General features: G+C 45.8%; 1 protein-coding gene across 2 annotated transcripts in view; it reads left to right on the top strand.

Annotated features, from left to right (window-relative positions):
• RNF111 (ring finger protein 111) overlaps positions 1-17,262 on the top strand; it is a 306,333-nt gene that overhangs the window by 235,113 nt on the left and 53,958 nt on the right. For both annotated transcript variants that reach the window (XM_069222081.1, XM_069222080.1), the window contains exon 10: positions 11,205-11,331. In XM_069222081.1, coding sequence (XP_069078182.1) covers positions 11,205-11,331 — 127 coding nt within the window. The remainder of the gene's footprint in view (positions 1-11,204; positions 11,332-17,262) is intronic.

Genomic DNA, 17,262 nt, shown 5'->3' with positions numbered 1-17,262 from the left:
CACTCAATATAGTCAGTGCCATAAGTTGTATAAAGAACAGGATTTAATAAAACTTTGATGCTTACAAGAACGTGATTGTGCTTTCATATTCTGGGGACTAGAAAGATATCCCAAATATGGTTATCTATTTTTTTTATTGTTTATAACCAATTTGTATTGCATTTTTGCACAGCATGTATTTCACATCAACACATTTACAAAGTAAAGAAGCCTTACCCTACACACCCATCAGATGCATCTCCCCCCATTGTCGATCCTCCCTCGCCCATCAGAGGTTTTCATGTGAATCAGCTTGGGAAGATGTTTTCTTCCTCCAGCCTGCCATTGTGGTTGGTGAACACTGCATATCTTTTGGGCTGTTACACCCATACCTTATGGGACACATTTGCGCAAGTGCTGCCACAGGTCCCGGAGTAGCCCCTGGCCATTCTCTACCAAGCTGTTGGTGATTGCAGAGACATAGCTAAGTTCACAGTACAATGTGGGCTGGATACTACTGACTCACTAAGCAGATGGATTGTATTGACGGTAGCCTCAAGGCTTCACACTTGGTTGAGAACGTCTGGCGTTTTGGGGGTTTATCCAATCTTCTGGACATGCCTTTGATGGCACCCATCTCTTCAGAGACAAAGCAGATTTGGCCTTCGAGGGCTGTGAGGAGTCCCAGGCTTCGGCCAGGGCCTTGGGCCTTGCAGCTGCCCCTCAACTCCCCTCAGTCTGCTTTTCAACCCCCCCCCCCCCTCTCCACACACAGGAGCATCCAATCCTTCCTAGTCTGACACTTCCCCTCCAGGGACCAGTCGGAGGCAGAATTTGCCATCATCTGCCCTGCTGGCAATCCCCTGCCCTTGACACTACTCCTCCATGCGTGCCACCATCCTACGATGAGATGATTGAGGATCATTTGGCACTTCTCCGTGAGGAGGTTACCGCTCTTTGGCCAAGGGAGCCACAGAGTGTGTCCCTGTGGCAGAAGTAGGTTGTGGTTGTTATTCCCACTACTTTCTGGTGCCCAAAAAGGTCTCTTCCTCAGGAAGGAAAAGTTCAAAATGCTCACTCTGGCTCAGGTTTTCTCTGCCCTGGACCCAGGACACTGCATGATAGCATTGGACTTGCAGGGCGCCTTTTAGCATATTCCCATCCTGCCTGCCCACTTACGTTACTTGTGGTTCACGATAGACCACAAGCATTTTCAATTTACTGTGCTCCCCTTTGGCTTTACCAGCACCCCTTGGGTATTCACCACAGCGATGGCGGCAGTCGCAACTCATCTGCGCAGGTCAGAGGTTTCAGTCTACCCTTACTTTAATCACTGGCTGTTGAAGGTGGGCACTCCCCCAGGCTGTTGACTCCCACCTTGATTATGGTGGATCTCCTGCATTCGCTGGAGTTCACTATAAATGTGCAGAAGTCACACTCAACTGCCTCTCAGACGCTCCCCTTCATTGGAGCTTTTCTGGACACTCTGCAGTTTCGGGCTTATCCTCCCAAGCGGCGAGTCTAGGATATTCAGGTTATGTCCTGGCTTTCGGTGAGAATGATTCTGAGGCTGCTGTGCCTTATGGCCTCCGGCATCCTGCTGTCAAACATGTCAGATGGCAAATTCGATCTCTGCAGTGAGACCTGAAGTTCTTCTGGGCCCAGCATGAGGGGAATCTCCTCTATATGGTCCAGGAGGGAACTGCGCAAGATCTGCAGTGGTGGCTTTTGAACTGCGATTGTGTTAGAGGCAGATCGCTCTTCCTTCCCCAACCAGGTATGGGGCAACCAATGGGAAAGGTGAAGATTAGAGACGTTTGGTCTCGGAGGGGCAGTCCGGGCCCCACATCAGCCTTTTATAGCTCAGGGCGATCAGACTGGTTTTGAAAACATTTCTTCCCTCTCTCAAAATGAAAGGAGTGCAGGTGTTAACCGACAACACCACCGCCATGTGGTATTGCAACAAGCAGGGAGTGGTGGGGTCAAGGACTCTGTCAGGAGGCTCTGCACCTCTGGACATGGCTGCAACATCAGGGCATTTCCCTGGTGGTTCAACACCCGGCAGGCTCTGTGAATGCGAGAGCAGATGAACTCAACCGCCAATGCCTGGTCGATCACAAATGGCTTCTCCATCTGGAGGTGGTGCATGGTCTCTTTCTGCAGTTTTGCTCGTTTGAGTTTCCAAGGTGACACCCGCTCTGCAACACTTTTTGTATCGACTGGAGCTCAGGCCTCCTGTACGCCTCTCCTATTGTTAGTAGATTTCTAAGGGTCTTACCCATATGTTTCCTCCATCTTAGGGTTGTGAATCTGATTCTTACTTTCTTAATGCGCACTCCCTTCAAGCTGCTTCATAACTGTCCTCTCAGGCTTCTGACGTTAAAAACAGCCTTTCTTGTGGCCATCACATCTGCACGTAGGGTGAGTGAGCTGCAGGCATAGTCATCTAGGCCACTCTACCTTTTCATCTATACTGACAAAGCGGGCTTCGCACCAGGGCTTCCTTTTACCAATAGTGGTCATGCCCTTTCATGTATGCCAGTCCATCACCTTGCCTACTTTTTACGCACCACCTCATCCTTCAAGGAAAAAGAGACACTCCACCACCTGTACCTAAAAAGAGTGTTGGTGTTCTACCTTGATCATAAAGAAGAGTTCCGGGTGGATGATCAACTCTTTGCTGGGTATGTGGGTGTGAAGAAAGGTCAGGCATTGCAGATGAGAATCATCTCTAGATTTGTTGTTCTCTGCATTAAAATGTGCTCCTTCCTAGTATGCTCTTGGTTCGCAAACCTTCCGGGGATGCTATTGCTTGGGTACGTATTACAAGGTAAGGAATCTACAACTAGAAGTCTCTATCAAATGAACAAGTTACTTTCGTTCGGTAACACCTTATCTGGTAGAGACATATTCTAGTTGCTGATTCCTTACCGACCCACCCATCCTCCCCACTCTGCGAACTGATTTCTAGGGACGGGGACATCCGTTTCATGGCCATAGTTCTGACACACCAGTGGTCAGTGATCTTTATGGCTCTGCGCTTCTAACGTGGAAAGTCGTGAAAAGAAACTGACATCAGCACGCTGGGGTGGTGCCTATATAGGTCCTGCTGCGTCATATCCGGTGCGCATGATGTCGATGACTTATGCAGAGCCGACCGCCGCCTAATGGCACGCAGGGGTACTACTCGAGAAAAATCTCCAGATCCAGAAGGATGCCTAGAGGAAATTCTAAGGTAAGGAATCTGCAACTAGAACATGTCTCTTCCAGCCACCAGAGTTAGATATTTTTGAAATGTAGACATAGGTGGAGTCTAGAAAGGTGTGCCTTGTGTGGCTACCCCAATGTTTTCTTACCAACAATGCCAAGCAATCCTCAAACATTGTCTAAAATCCCACATTTTCCTCAGATTTTTGTGACAGAATGTTCTGTAATCTGCAAGGACCCACAACATTCATACCAACCAGCCTTCCCACACTTGTCAAAATAAAAATGGTACCACACTTGGGTGGCTGGCCTAGTGCCTGTAACCAGAAAAGATCACAAGAGGGATCTTGCAAAAAACATAGTCTTTTCATAAAATCACTTCCAGATTCTGTTCTATTATGTTCTCCCTCTGATGTGGTCTCAGTATCAGATTCTGCCTCAAAGCTGGTCTTCATAACCTGAGTTAGGGTCTGGGCGGCAATCATCCACCAAGATCCCATCTCTGTTAATTGTCCAAAACATTCCTTCTGGAATACTGTGTTCTACGTTGCCTACGTTCTACGTTGTAGACGTATGCCTACCCATACAGTGAGTGTATGCGTGTAGGAGATATTTCAAAGAAGCTGAAAAGCTAAAAAGCACTTCACTCTTGAAACTGCAATTAAAAGAATTTCTCCAAAGAACTCCTCCCAAGAATCTAAAAGAGACCAAAAAAGAACAAACTATCACTTCAACTTACCACATAGGTAATACCACAGAATACTTTATAGGATGAGAGACAAGCCCACTCTAACCACTGTTAGGCAAATCCTCTTGAGACGTGTCCTCTGAGGCAACCTAAATCTACGCTTTTGACTATGCAACAAAGCCTGGAGTCAGTTTATAGCAAAATTGATTCCCTGAACCTGCACGTGGAACATATGGTGACGAAATTGCACTAACGGGTATGCGCATCACTGAAGTCGAACAGAGAGTGTCAACAACAGAGTACACCACAAGGGAAACTTATTTGAATATTGAAAAAGTGATTGCTCTGATTTAGGCCAAGAATGAAGACCTTGAAGCAAGGTTCCGCAGGAATAACATACGTATTGTTGAGATCAGAGTCTACAAGTACTGGCAACCTGTAACTGTACATAGAACAATTACTTAGTGACGTATTTGGGTCAGACCACCTCTCCCCTGTGATGCTGGTCGAACGTGCTCACCGATCGTTGGGGGTGCGCAAACACCCCCTCTCACTGAGCACCGCCTACACCTGTTATCGCCCGGCTGCTGAATTATCGTGCTCGAGATGGGGTGTTGCAGTTCTCCTGTGAGAAGAAGACAGTTCATTATCAAGACAGCAAGATCACATTCTTTCCACATTTCACGGTGGCAGTGCGGGTGCCACCACATTAATTCAGTGCTGTGAAAAAGAAACTGCAGCAAGCTGGACTGACCTACGTCATGCTCTACCCAGCTAGGCTGCGAGTAAACTTGTCGGATGGGATGAAAATCTTTTCTACTCCTCAAGCCGCCATGCACCATATCAAGAAAATGGGCCTCAACCTCAGGCCCTCCCAGACTGACTCAGCTGACCATATTCAAAGCAGGCACATTTTTGTTTTTTTGGCAAGAGATCTCTCTAGGCCTGTAGTTCTGAGGTGATACACATCTGCTTTTTCTTGATCGTTAGTGAGTGTTGTATTTTTTGCCTTGACCCTGGGATGCACTTAATATGTAAACTGCCTGGTCACCCAGTTCACCGGGTGGTCGGCTCTTTCTCTGCCCCCTAGTAAGAGTGTCCCATGTGCCTGTTGGCATTAGTAGGGTATATGTGGTGCGGGATTATCATGTTTCTTGTTTGTATGGGAGGGTGGGTTTGTGCCTTTAGCAGGTTAGGTATGCTAAAGTGGGTTGGGGGGGCTATTGGGTATGTGGTTTTGCCCATGCTTCTGTGTTGTTAATGATGATACCTGGTGCGGATGGGGTGCCAAACTGTTAATGCCCATTTTGGCTTTATAACTATGTGTCCTGATAATGGTCACTCTCCTTAACTCCTATTGTCCTAATATGGATGATCCTGATTTATTTTCTCATCTGTGGGGCCGCTTGCATGCTCTACCCCCACTGCCTTTTATGGGGTGGGGATATTAACCTTTGCCTCATTCCGGAGCTGGATAGATCTGCTATGGGTGGTGGACATGCTAAACGCGCTGCCAGATTGATGGAGGACTCTGTGGTTGAGTATGGTGCTTCAGATGTATGGCGATTACACCATTCTGTATCTTGGGAAGGGACCTGTTTCTCCACTGAGCATGGCTCATGGTCGCGCCTAGATTCCTGGATTGCTACTGATGTGGTGCAGGAATGGGTGGAGGGGGTGCGTCATCTTCCACATATGTCCATATCATGCCATAGTATATATGACAGTGCATATCCCCGCTTACGTTTCCACCCCCCCCCCCCCCCCCCCCCCCCCCACCGTTCACTTGGTGGCTGTCACCCTCAGCCCTGCTTGATCAGGTGTTTCATGGCACGGTGCAGGAGGCTACAGTTGAATTCTTTCAGCTAAATAAAGGCTTGGTCTCTAGTGCTGGGGTCCTATGGGATGCATTTAAGGCAACTATTCGTGAGGTCTGCCTCTGCCGCAGGTTGACGTCCTCAAAGCCGGTAGGAGTTCAGTTGCACTCATTGGGGAATACACTGCAGGGACTTGAGTAGGAATGTGCTTCTGGTCCCCCTCCCCCTTGCAGTCCATGGTGACATCTTTGGCCTGGGGAGAGAAGCAACCTCAAACGGCATGGTCACAGCTCACACTCCCATTTGAATTGGGTGGGTTTAATGCCCCGGATGTCTATCTTTATTATCTCTGTGCATAGGCACAACATGCCCACCATTGGATTAATCATGAGCGGTATACTCTGCATCTCGCGATAGATCAGGTGCGGCAGATCCTATACTGCTACCCTCCATGCTTCTGGAGATGACTCAGGGGTCATCTTAGCACCCTCAACTGAACGCTAAGGGCCTGGAAGGCCATAGGATAGAGGACCGGACGTCGACCTCTATATGCCCCAATGATGCCTCTAGAATGGCACCCTCGTCTCGGTCACTCAGGAGTCGAAAGCTTTAACTCTGCACTGCGATGTAGGCCTACGAACCCTTGGGGGATGGTTGTATGACAGAACCACGCATGCCAGAAGAAGGCATGCCTTAACAGATGCGTTGTTTCCACGCACGCCTTTACAACAAATTTAATTGTAAAAGCATGCCTAGTAAAGGCATATTTTGAAACGGCATGCGAAACAGCATGCGTTGTTCTGTGAAACAACCCCCCGCCCTGAGCTCTAAAAAAAACAACTATCCCAACCCCCCCACTCATCCCTAAAAACTAAAGTATCCCGACCCCCCCACCCACAATCCTAAAAAAGATCTACCCGACCCCACAACCCCTGCCCCATATAATTAAACTACCCTGACAGCCCTCGCCTGCCTTGAGCACAAAAAAAACTATCCAGACACCCCACCCCGCCCATGAAAACAAAACTACCCTGACACCCGCCCTGAGCCCTAAAACCTTCCCCCTAATAAACTACCCCGATCCCCATCCACCCTAAGCACTAAAACCGACCCCTAAAAACTAAGTTACCTCAACCCCCCAGCTGCCCTAAGCCCTAAAAATATAACTAACCCTGCCCATTAAAAAAAAAGAGGGAAAAAAACCTACCCCAAACACGCACCCTAAGCACTAAATCCACACCTACTGCTAAAAACTACCCACTTACCTCACCGTGTGCTCTTCCGATCCTCTTCTCTCATTCCTTAAACCTTCCCCCACCCTTTTAAAAATAAACTACCCTGCCCCCATCCTCAGCCCTAAAAAACAAAACAACAAAAAAAAAACGACCCCTCCACTCACCTCAAGTCCTTAATCCACCCCTGCCCCAACCCCACTTATCTCACCAAGTCCTTTCCCGATCTACTCTGCCCTTTTCTGTGCCTTTAACCATGCATATGCGTAGTTCGGCACATGCGTCGTTAAGGCACAGAAAAAGCCATGCATTGTTCCGGCAAGCGTGGTTACACCTGTGTGCTAAATGTCCACGTTGTTCACAACACGTTAAGGACCTATCCCCTGGGGGACCTATTCCCGGGTGATAAATTTCTAACTTTCTCAGATCTACCACAAGGAAGTCAACAAGCCCAGCTTATGCAGTTTACGTACTTTTTTTATTTTTATTTTTCATTTATCATTCTCAACAATATACAGCAATGCAATCAGCTAATCGAATGTGATCGGAGAGAGGAGCGAGCAGTGCAATGAGGGCTAAGATTCAATGTACCTAAAAAAAAAAAAAAGAAAATGAAAACACAACCAGCATATTTGTCATAAAGGCATATCAGTAAAGAGCCGGACAACAGACAATGACCTCATAGAGCATTCATAACCCTGCAGGCACAATAAAGAATAAATAATCTCAATATCACACATCAACACGTTCCTGTGTGATGTAGAGAAAGTGACGGATTTGTGTCAAGGGTGCACAGCTAATGTCGGAGCGGCTGCCAAATATCCCGCAGTCGCGATGCTGGGGGCTGGAGAGATCCATAAATCTAGCTAGTGTTGTCACAATAAATTAGGCTTGTGATCCAGCTTGTGGTAGTCGGCACCTGATTGGTTCCCCAAAGGAGTGCAATTTCTCTCTTGGCCAGTAAGAGTGTGATAGTGGCCTAATGTCTCAGGCTTTTAGGAATATCGCCTATATACCATAATAATAGGAGCCATCAGTGGGCCAAGGTTAAAGAAGTGTGCCCAGTGTTAGGCCAAACACTTTGCGCCAACAAAAACTAATGAGGGGACATGTCCATGTCATATACGGGAAGTCCGCAAGCGGTGCAAGGCATGCGGTTTACGTATTCAAGACTGCGGGCTGCACTGCAGGAATACTACCCAGATGTTCCTGCATGTCCCCCCGTATCTAGCGTGCTCCAGGTGATATTCACCAGAGACTCCCATATGAAACTGATCACCACTATGTATAATGTCATTCACACAGAAACTAGCCGCTCTTTCGGCTGTGCACTGACGGGTAGACTCACTGCCAAAGGGGATTTGCACATTATCCTCTTTAAATTCCTGCAGCAGATGTACTACATGCCAACACAACTGGCTTCTTGTTGGCTTTGACAAAGTGACTCCTATCAGTGTGGTGCACCAGGAGCGGATTCCCTACACCCTGCCTGGGTTTGCCCTCAAATACCTGGGTTTTAGTTTTCTGCCACTCAGATAGTCACTGCTGTCATTACTGAACCTGTTGCTTGTGATCCTTGACCTGTCTCCTGGGATGTGTCGAACACTTGCAACCAGCAAACCGAAAATTGGCAGCAGTGGCCTTTACTGTTAGCTAAGCGTAAGATGGCCATATTTTGGGGACGTAAGGCATGGCCAACTCTGTCACAATGGTACCAAGACTTTGCCTATTGTAAAGATCAACTAGAGGTGTAAGCGGAGGAGCTGCACCAACCATGTCGCCCGAAGGACTTCCTGGCCCCTAGGACACTATATCTTCTCTCTGCATCTGTAGAGGGGTAATGGAATTACATTGTATTAATGATTGCAGGTATGCTTTGCTAATGTTATGTACTGTCCACCTGGATTACTCTTGTTTAATGTGCTGCAGGTTTGGAAACACCTTTGTATCACTTATGCATTACGGGCAAAGTTTGTGGTGTTTTTTGGTTTGTATGTTCTTGTCATACTACAAAAGTCAATAAAATAAAAATTGAAAAAAGGTTGTCTTCTTTATCCTTAAAAATAAATAAACAGTGTTTGCGGTTTGCTACAAGAGTATAAAACTAATCCCAATATCCAACATTAACCAATCAGTTATCCGCTATGGGGTCCAGAGCAGCGTGCAGCCTGCCGTAAAGTGCTTCACCTCACCACGGGTAGCGCTAGGTATAGGCAGTTATAAAACAATAGCATATATGCCAATATTTTGAAACTGCGAAGAGGGATATTTTGAAAAAAATAAAGAATCTTTTTTCACAGATAATTTTAAGCTGCGGAGAGCTGAAATAACTCCAAAATCTGCCAGGGACATAAACACTGCTCAAACACCTAATACGCGTCCCCCGGAAGCAAACCAGAGAGCTCAAAAAGTAGCTGTGCTTGTGGTCTCGAGGTATGGGAGACTGCAAGCATTTGTGCTTGCTGAAGGCAGTATTGTAGGAATAGGAAAGTCAACAGGCAAACACGGCCATGAAACTATAAATTTGGCCCACATACTGGAATAAATAGGCTAAATTTGTGGCCCCCTGGGCCAACGCTCGCAAAAAAGTAAATTCCGTACTGTATCCATATATATATTTATGTGTATACACACACACACAAATGCCCCCTCCCTGAACCCTCCTCTCACCCCCTCCCCGGCCCGTATGCGAGAAGGACCAACCCCTGCAAATTGTGGCCACCATTTTGTATTCCTTCTTCGGTGCTCGGCTAATATGACCCCAAAGTGGATGGCCCATGTTGCCAAAGTGTTCGACTGCTTCAATAACAAGAAATTCTCTGGCATCTAGAGTTTTCCTGACCGCGACCCTTTGTCTGCGATCCACAAGCAAATGTGGAGACTTACCCCTTTCAGCAATGCTTCCCTGAAATGTGGGGAGTCTGTCGGAGCACAGGATCGCCGCTACAAGCACCTACTCCTTCTTTGGGCTCTTGCTGTTTTTTTTTTTGACAGCATGCCTCACAGTTTACTGATGTCGCAGATAGGCTGCGGCGGAGAATGTGCAGAAGCGAACGCAATCTGCTGCCTCCCCAACTTCAACAAAAAACCTCCAATGCAAGCACAATAGGTTACTTTTAATCCCTCCCCTGCGCTGGTCGCACTGTATGGGACAAAGGTCAGCTATGATTCAGCAAACATAAGGCCAAAAATGCTCTGAAATTCATCAGTGCACACAGTAACTCGCACCCCTGACTTGTTTTGTTTTTTTGAAGACAGCTTTTTATGTTTTTTTAACATATCATTGGCTATGGTGTGTCCTGAGCAGGGTGAGTTATTTGTGCTTTGAACAACATAACTGGAAAACGTTAGGGCTTTTTAAGTTTTATGTTCGGCGAATCAAACTGGCTTTTTTAACTGTGATTTTTTTTCCCGGTGCACTTTGAGGTTTTTATGATGCACGCCACTCATCTACTGAGCACCCATTATGCACTCATTGCCCATTCCCTGCACCGAACCGGCTTTGGCTGTGCGCAGCGGAGGTTGGCCTGGCCTTGCATTTGGCTTAATTTGCTAACTACCAATTTTCACGCAGGTACAAAAGCACTTGAAATTGAGAAAACAAAGGACAGGCTAAACTTGCTAAGTATCTGCCAGATCCATCAAATGTTTCCAAAGTTACTGGTAAATCAAAAATGTTTTGACCACCCCTTTTACTCTCCATTTTCACCAGCCACTCCTCCCCACACACAAACTCCCAATTGGGTCTGTGATCCTGAACCGAGTGTGATTTGTTAACTGCTAAAATCTACAAACTATGCAGCAGATTATGGATTATGTGTCAGATCCATAACTATGTGAAAAAACTGCAGCTGCAGAATTGCATAGTTCCAGTGACCTTGATTATAAGTAAATGAAAGTTGTATGGCCTCACCCCCCCCCCCCCCCCCCCCCCCATACACACTCTTTAACCTGGTATCCCCTCCCACCCATTCTGATGGCATTGAACAATACTTCTCATTCCAGTGAGAAAAACAATCCTTCCAAGTCCTGCTAAATTTAGTACACATCTTTCACCATGTCAATGTCAATAGCTGCATACACTTTTTTGACTTTCGCCCCTTTATAAGTGTCAATATACCTCCCTCTACCCCACCCATAAACTTAAAATACCAAGAGAAGGCTAAGTCTTCGTGCAGATCCATTAAACAGTGCCAAAGTTATTTGTAAATCAGAAATGTTTTTAACCCTAAACTATTTTATGTTGCTGTACGTCAACATTTTACATTTTCTTTGTTATAGGGAAATGGGACTTGAAACAGGAGTTACCACAGCTTCTTACCCTCCACCATTGCATCCTCACTTGGCCCACTACCACCACCCAGCTCCTCGACTTCACCATCTGCAAATAGGAGCACTTCCTTTAATGGTAAGAGATTTATTTACAAAAGTGTTAGCTAACAGTAGTTAGTATTTCATTATATACGAATCAAAAAGGATCATTGCATTAAGTTAATCCTAATAAATTGAACAGAAGCCACTAATGTGGCTGGCCATATCTACAGCTATCTACAGTTAGCATTTGTGGGTAGGACAAAATGTTTGTTTAATTACCCCCACACTACCTCCCAACTTTAGACTACAAATTGATTTACTGCTACCTGTGTTTTTTTCTTAGCAAAACCAATAATAAAATAATTTCCTTCTGTTTTGATTTTAATGGAGTTACTTGTATAGAGATTTCAAATCAGAGATGCCAGAAGGGTATTATACAGTGTTTGTGACTTGTAGCGATACAAGTGGATAAATAAGGCACATTTCTACATGTCATAAGAAGTACAAGTTAATGAAAAACTATTTGTTGAGTTAACAAAGTCATAATGCATATTTCGATTTTATTTTGTTTTTGAAGGATACTGTTATCATTGCAATGCACATTATTGGGACTTCCGAAACACCAACCAAATTACTCTGACCTTTCCTGTCCCTTTGTTTCAATGCACCCACCAATTGACTACAACATATTCTGTAGGTGAGAAACCCTTTTACTAGAAATCAACACTCTTATTACCACGCTGACACGCAAGGAACACATTGTATACACTTGATAATAATGTTACATCTCATCTTCACTCCTGTAACTCCTCTTACCCATCTGAGAGCTAACTCAGGCCCATCCCTCGACGATGCAGTTGTTATTCCCAAGAGATATCAACAAACTAATGTCACCCTACAGTGACCATCGTGCCATAAAAACATGTCCTCTGCCAGTCCTCTCAGCAGGAGAGGAAACAATCGCCAAGTTCCATTTTGGAAATGTACAGCACCATCTTGATGCAGATCACAAGGAAAAGAAGCTGAATACTGCATTGGCTACCATAGGGAATCAGGTCATTAATACCAGTGGATCACTTCTGACCACTCATTATGTCTTTCGAGAATGGATTATAGCAGCACTCTGCTGACCAGCGTTCCCAGAACCCAATTGGTTCCTCTAAAAACTCATCTCATCCCAGGCATGTGTGATATCGTATGCACACAAATAAGTCATTGTGCTTCTCAAACAGCCCCCATCCTCCCAATACTGCATAGTATCAGCAAAAGGCATTGGCAAAACCAATAGGCCCAAGAGGCACACCCTATTTCCTTTGATAAAGATTGTTGAGCACCTTGTTTAGGTAAACAAATTAAGTTTTGTATATTAATGATATGGTAGTACTTTTGTAACAAAAACTTTACAATTGCATGGGGTGCATACGGTTCTACAGTCAAGGCTAGCCCTACTGATTTTACTAGATTTGTTTTCAGAAAATGACAAATTCTTAATTGAAATTGATGATTTAAAATACTTTTTGTATACTTGTCTTGTGGGCGTATTGGCACTGCCAATTTACTGTTAAACTGTTGGGTAATTAGATAGTAATTTAGCGCAAATCATTAACATTGTCATCACATTTGTGCAGAGTAGGTAAACACAAGTTTAAACAAATACAATAACAAAGTGTTTATAGTTAACAAGATTAAAGTACATTCATGATAATGTTAAGAAACACTCAATCAACAGCCATTATTGGTGACAGCTGTTTTATCAGCAGCAATGCTTATTTGCCCAATCATGTACAAGTCTTACAGATTTAAATACATTTGACCTTATGTAAACCCAGGCTAGGCACGCAAAATATGCAATAGAATGTTGAAAAATAATCCCTTGTATTAAATCAATTAGTGTTGATTCCAGTCTTGAACAAAATATTTTTATTTACCGTTTGTCACTCCATTCTGTACTAAAACATTTTATAAATAAAACTTGGTTCGATGGCATCTGTCGCTGTAGATACACATGGTATGCATGAGCTCGCCATCTGGTGTTGGGTCGGAGTGTTACAAGTTGTTTTTCTTCGAAGAAGTGTTTTCGAGTCACGGGACCGAGTGACTCCTCCTTCTGTGCTCATTGCGCATGGGCGTCGACTCCATCTTCGATTGTTTTCTTTCCGCCATCGGGTTCGGACGTGTTCCTGTCGCTCCGGGTTTCGGAACGGAAAGATAGCTGAAAACGGAAGATTTTCGACGGTATCGTTGCGATCCGGTTCGAGATAGACACATACGACGACGCGTTTAACATCGAAGCGCTTCGGTACCCTTCGGGGTAGATTTCGGCACCCCGTCGGGGCCTAGTCGGCCCGACCGCGTGGAGAACAACGCCGATGGAACGGACCCCGTTTCGATTCTGCCCCGAATGCCACAACAAATATCCTTATACGGACCTACACTCGGTCTGTAACCTGTGCCTGTCACCCGAGCACAGCGAAGAATCCTGTGAGGCCTGTCGGGCGTTCCGGTCCCGAAAAACTCTGCGCGACCGTCGAGCGAGAAGACTGCAGATGGCGTCCACGCCAAAGGAGCGTCGACAGTTCGAGACAGAAGAGGAACAGGAGGAATCCTTTTCCATCCAGGATTCAGACTCCGACGAGCTAGACTCTACAAAAACTGTGAGTAAGACGTCGAGATCAGAACTTAAAAAAGGAAAGAAGGCCCAGGGGACGCCACTGCCAACCGGCCATGGCTCCACCCAAATTCTCGGTGACCAACAATCGGCACCGAAAAAGGCCCATTCAGTGTCGAGATCGTCCGACTTCGGTCGAGACACCGGCACGCAGCCTCCTCGGGACCGAGAGAGTGCTAAACAGAAGCATCGACACCGAGAGTTCGGTGTCGACACGGATCGACGCCGAGACAGTGGCGCCGAAGACCATAGAGGCCAAGAATTTTCGGCACAGAAAAAGAGGAAGGTTACCTCGGAGCCGAAAAAACAATCAACAGGGTTTTCGGAGCCGAAAAAAGCGACATCAGACCCTGTTTCAGGCTCCTATACTGAAGAGCATTCTATGTCTTCACAAATGAAGAAACATAGATTTGAACAAGAACTGCAATCCACTGACGTGGATCACACGCAAAAGCGTATCTTTATTCAGCAGGGGACTGGGAAGATCAGTACCCTTCCACCTGTCAAACGAAAGAGAACGCTTCAGTTTACTCCTCAGCAACAAACAGCACAAAAGGTAACACCTCCTCCCTCGCCTCCACCTGTAACTCCGGCTTCGCCAACTTACACCCCGTCACATTCGCCAGCTCACACCGCCATGAGCCACGATGACCAAGATCAGGATGCGTGGGACTTGTACGACGCACCAGTGTCTGATAACAGCCCAGACACATACCCAACTAGGCCATCACCACCGGAAGACAGCACAGCCTACTCACAAGTGGTGGCTAGGGCAGCACTATTCCATAATGTGGAACTACACTCGGAACAAGTAGAGGATGATTTTTTATTTAACACCCTCTCTTCAACCCACAGCTCCTACCAAAGCCTGCCGATGCTCCCAGGCATGCTACGCCATGCAAAGGACATTTTCAAGGAGCCAGTTAAAAGTAGGGCAGTGACGCCTAGGGTGGACAAAAAGTATAAGGCGCCTCCTACGGACCCTGTATTCATCACCTCTCAGCTGCCACCAGATTCTGTGGTGGTAGGGGCTGCCAGAAAACGGGCAAATTCACACACTTCTGGGGATGCACCTCCCCCAGATAAAGAAAGCAGGAAGTTCGATGCAGCCGGGAAGAGGGTTGCTGTCCAAGCAGCAAACCAGTGGCGCATCGCAAATTCACAAGCGCTGCTAGCGCGATACGACAGAGCCCACTGGGATGAGATGCAGCATCTCATTGAACATCTCCCAAAAGATCTGCAAAAAAGAGCAAAACAGGTTGTTGAGGAGGGTCAAAACATTTCAAACAATCAAATACGCTCCTCCATGGATGCAGCAGACACGGCCGCAAGGACCATTAATACGTCGGTTACCATCCGTAGGCACGCATGGCTCAGAACGTCTGGATTCAAGCCAGAAATTCAGCAGGCAGTGCTTAACATGCCAGTAAACGAAAATCTTCTGTTCGGTCCGGAGGTCGACACAGCCATAGAAAAGCTCAAGAAGGACACTGACACTGCCAAGGCCATGGGCGCACTCTACTCCCCGCAGAGCAGAGGATCTTATAACACCTTCCGCAAAACACCTTTTAGAGGAGGGTTTCGGGGTCAGGCCACACAAGCTAGCACCTCACAGTCTGCACCGCCCACCTACCAGGGACAGTACAGGGGAGGTTTTCGGGGCCAGTATAGAGGGGGGCAATTCCCTAGGAATAGAGGAAGATTTCAAAGCCCCAAAACCACTACCAACAAGCAGTGACTCACACGTCACTCACCCCTCCCACACAACACCAGTGGGGGGGAGGATCCGTCAATATTACGAAGCATGGGACAAAATAACTACAGACACATGGGTCCTAGCAATTATCCAACATGGTTATTGCATAGAATTCCTGCAATTCCCTCCAGACATACCACCAAAATCACAAAATTTATCAAAATACCATTCACAGCTTCTAGAGATAGAAGTTCAAGCACTACTGCAAAAAAATGCAATAGAATTAGTACCAAGCACACAAATAAACACAGGAGTTTATTCACTGTACTTCTTGATACCAAAAAAGGACGAAACACTGAGACCAATTCTAGACCTCAGAGTAGTAAACACATTCATCAAATCAGACCACTTTCACATGGTCACACTAGAAGAAGTGTTACCATTGCTCAAAAAACACAACTACATGACAACCCTAGACCTCAAAGACGCATATTTCCATATACCAATACATCAATCACACAGGAAATATCTAAGGTTTGTATTCAAAGGAATACATTACCAATTCAAAGTATTGCCATTTGGTTTAACAACCGCTCCAAGAGTATTCACAAAATGCCTAGCAGTAGTCGCTGCACACATCAGAAGGCAGCAAATACATGTGTTCCCGTATCTAGACGACTGGCTAATCAAAACCAGTTCGCTCACACAATGCTCAAACCACACAAATCAAGTCATACAAACCCTCTACAAACTAGGGTTCACCGTCAACTTTGCAAAATCAAACATTCTGCCAAGCAAAGTACAGCAATATCTAGGAGCCATAATAGACACGACAAAAGGAGTAGCAACGCCAACTCCACAAAGGATCCAAAATTTCAACAGAGTCATTCAACACATGTCTCCAAACCAAACAATACAAGCAAGAACAATACTACAGCTCCTAGGCATGATGTCCTCATGCATAGCCATTGTCCCAAACGCAAGACTGCACATGAGGCCCTTACAACAGTGCCTAGCCTCACAGTGGTCTCAAGCACAGGGTCACCTTCTAGATCTGGTGTTGCTAGACCGCCAAACTTACCTCTCGCTTCTATGGTGGAACAGTATAAATTTAAACATAGGGCGGCCTTTCCAAGACCCAGTGCCACAGTACGTAATAACAACAGATGCTTCCATGACAGGGTGGGGAGCACATCTCAATCAACACAACATAAGAGGACAATGGAACATGCATCAAACAAAACTGCATATAAATCATCTAGAATTATTAGCAGTTTTTCAAGCACTAAAAGCTTTCCAACCAATCATAACCCACAAATACATCCTTGTCAAAACAGACAACATGACAACGATGTATTATCTAAACAAACAAGGAGGAACACATTCAACGCAGTTAAGCTTGTTAGCTCAAAAAATATGGAAGTGGGCAATCCACCATCAAATTGGTCTAATAGCACAGTTTATTCCGGGGATCCAGAATCAGCTGGCAGACAATCTCTCTCGAGATCACCAGCAAGTCCACGAATGGGAAATCCACCCACAGATTCTGAACACCTACTTCACACTCTGGGGAACACCACAAATAGACTTATTTGCAACAAAAGAGAACGCAAAATGCCAAAGCTTCGCGTCCAGATACCCACACAAGCAATCCCAAGGCA

The sequence above is a fragment of the Pleurodeles waltl genome, chromosome 3_1, assembly GCF_031143425.1.
Source record: "Pleurodeles waltl isolate 20211129_DDA chromosome 3_1, aPleWal1.hap1.20221129, whole genome shotgun sequence".
In the NCBI taxonomy this organism is placed as follows: domain Eukaryota; kingdom Metazoa; phylum Chordata; class Amphibia; order Caudata; family Salamandridae; genus Pleurodeles; species Pleurodeles waltl.
This window is presented reverse-complemented; position numbering and strand designations above follow the sequence as displayed.